Raw genomic sequence first — 1,279 nt, forward strand, 5'->3', positions numbered from 1 at the left:
AAATGAAGTCATTTTGATTAACACCTCAAGTCTTGGCTACTAACACTTGCTGTCTATGTCTTGGTGTTTCCTGTTGCCATGTGTTAATGTTAATGTTAAATGTTAGATACCTTTCAAATGTAATGTTCCCCTTTAGGACTGTTACATCCTGGACCAGGCTGGACAGCGGATCTTCGTGTGGAAGGGGAAGGGAGCCACACGGACGGAGAGGGCTGCAGCCATGAGCAATGCTCTGGTCAGTAGGTGTTTTAATGTATCAATGTGATGATGTGACAACATAGATGATGGTGATGATATTGGGGTTATGATAGTAATCTCTATAATGATAGTGATGATGGTGGTGATGATGTGATTTTGGTGATGATGATGTGATGATGGTGGTGATGGTGATGTACATGTGATACTTATGGTGGTGGCGGTATTGATGATATATTGATGATTATATGATAATGTGATGGTGATGATGCAATTATGGTCATGATGGGATCATGAGGGTGATGATGATGTGAAGATGGTAATGATAATGTGATGAATCTGATGATGATGATCTGAAGATGGTAATTGATGTTTTATTGTTTTTTTTTTACCCCAGGGTTTCATCAAGGCGAAAGGCTACCCTAACCACACCTGCATCGAGACTGTGAACGAGAACGCAGAGAGCTCGCTCTTCAAGCAGATGTTCCAGAGCTGGAAGGTCAAAGGTCAGACTGCGGGCTTGGGCAAGAGCCACTCCATGGGGAGGATAGGTAGGAGATTCGTTTTACATTGAATGATTCTTATTTTATTTTCACTCATTGGACTGACGTTATTCCAATAGTATTGATCTTTAGTAGACATGCCTATAGAACAGCATTTGCATCTTGTTTTCATGGCATGATAAGAGTGGTTACGGACTATGTCAGATATACAGACTTGTATATTTTACAGCAATGATATTACATGATATATTCTCAATGTTGTGTCAGTGTTGCAAGCTGTTGTATCTGTGTTGTGTGCTATGTGCTGCTGCTTCATTTGCTTGTTACAGTTACGCATAGCTCTAACATAGTAGACTGGATGTATTACAAACATACTGTTGTTGATATGAAGTAGATACATTGGTGAAAGAAGAATCATACAGTAAAACACTTTCACTGAACAGTGATGTCTGGAATGCGATGCATGTAAAACTATGTTGTTGATTGTCACATTCTGAATACCATGATCACAATAACATTAACCATGCTTTCACCAACCATGCATTAAGAGTGGTTCTTTATTTAACTTCATAGATACTAGA

The 1,279-nt window shown here is 39.2% G+C and overlaps 1 protein-coding gene across 2 annotated transcripts in view; it reads left to right on the plus strand.

Moving 5' to 3' along the window:
- The first annotated feature begins 78 nt into the window (after window positions 1-78).
- LOC118405818 (advillin-like) overlaps window positions 79-1,279 on the plus strand; it is a 2,035-nt gene continuing 834 nt past the window's right edge. For both annotated transcript variants that reach the window (XR_004829939.1, XM_035805597.1), the window contains exons 1-2: window positions 79-235; window positions 593-746. Coding sequence is in view for 1 of the 2 variants with exons in the window: in XM_035805597.1 (XP_035661490.1) it covers window positions 221-235; window positions 593-746 (169 nt within the window). In the remaining variant the exon portion in view is untranslated. The remainder of the gene's footprint in view (window positions 236-592; window positions 747-1,279) is intronic.

The sequence above is a fragment of the Branchiostoma floridae genome, chromosome 18, assembly GCF_000003815.2.
Source record: "Branchiostoma floridae strain S238N-H82 chromosome 18, Bfl_VNyyK, whole genome shotgun sequence".
Taxonomy (NCBI): Eukaryota; Metazoa; Chordata; class Leptocardii; order Amphioxiformes; family Branchiostomatidae; genus Branchiostoma; species Branchiostoma floridae.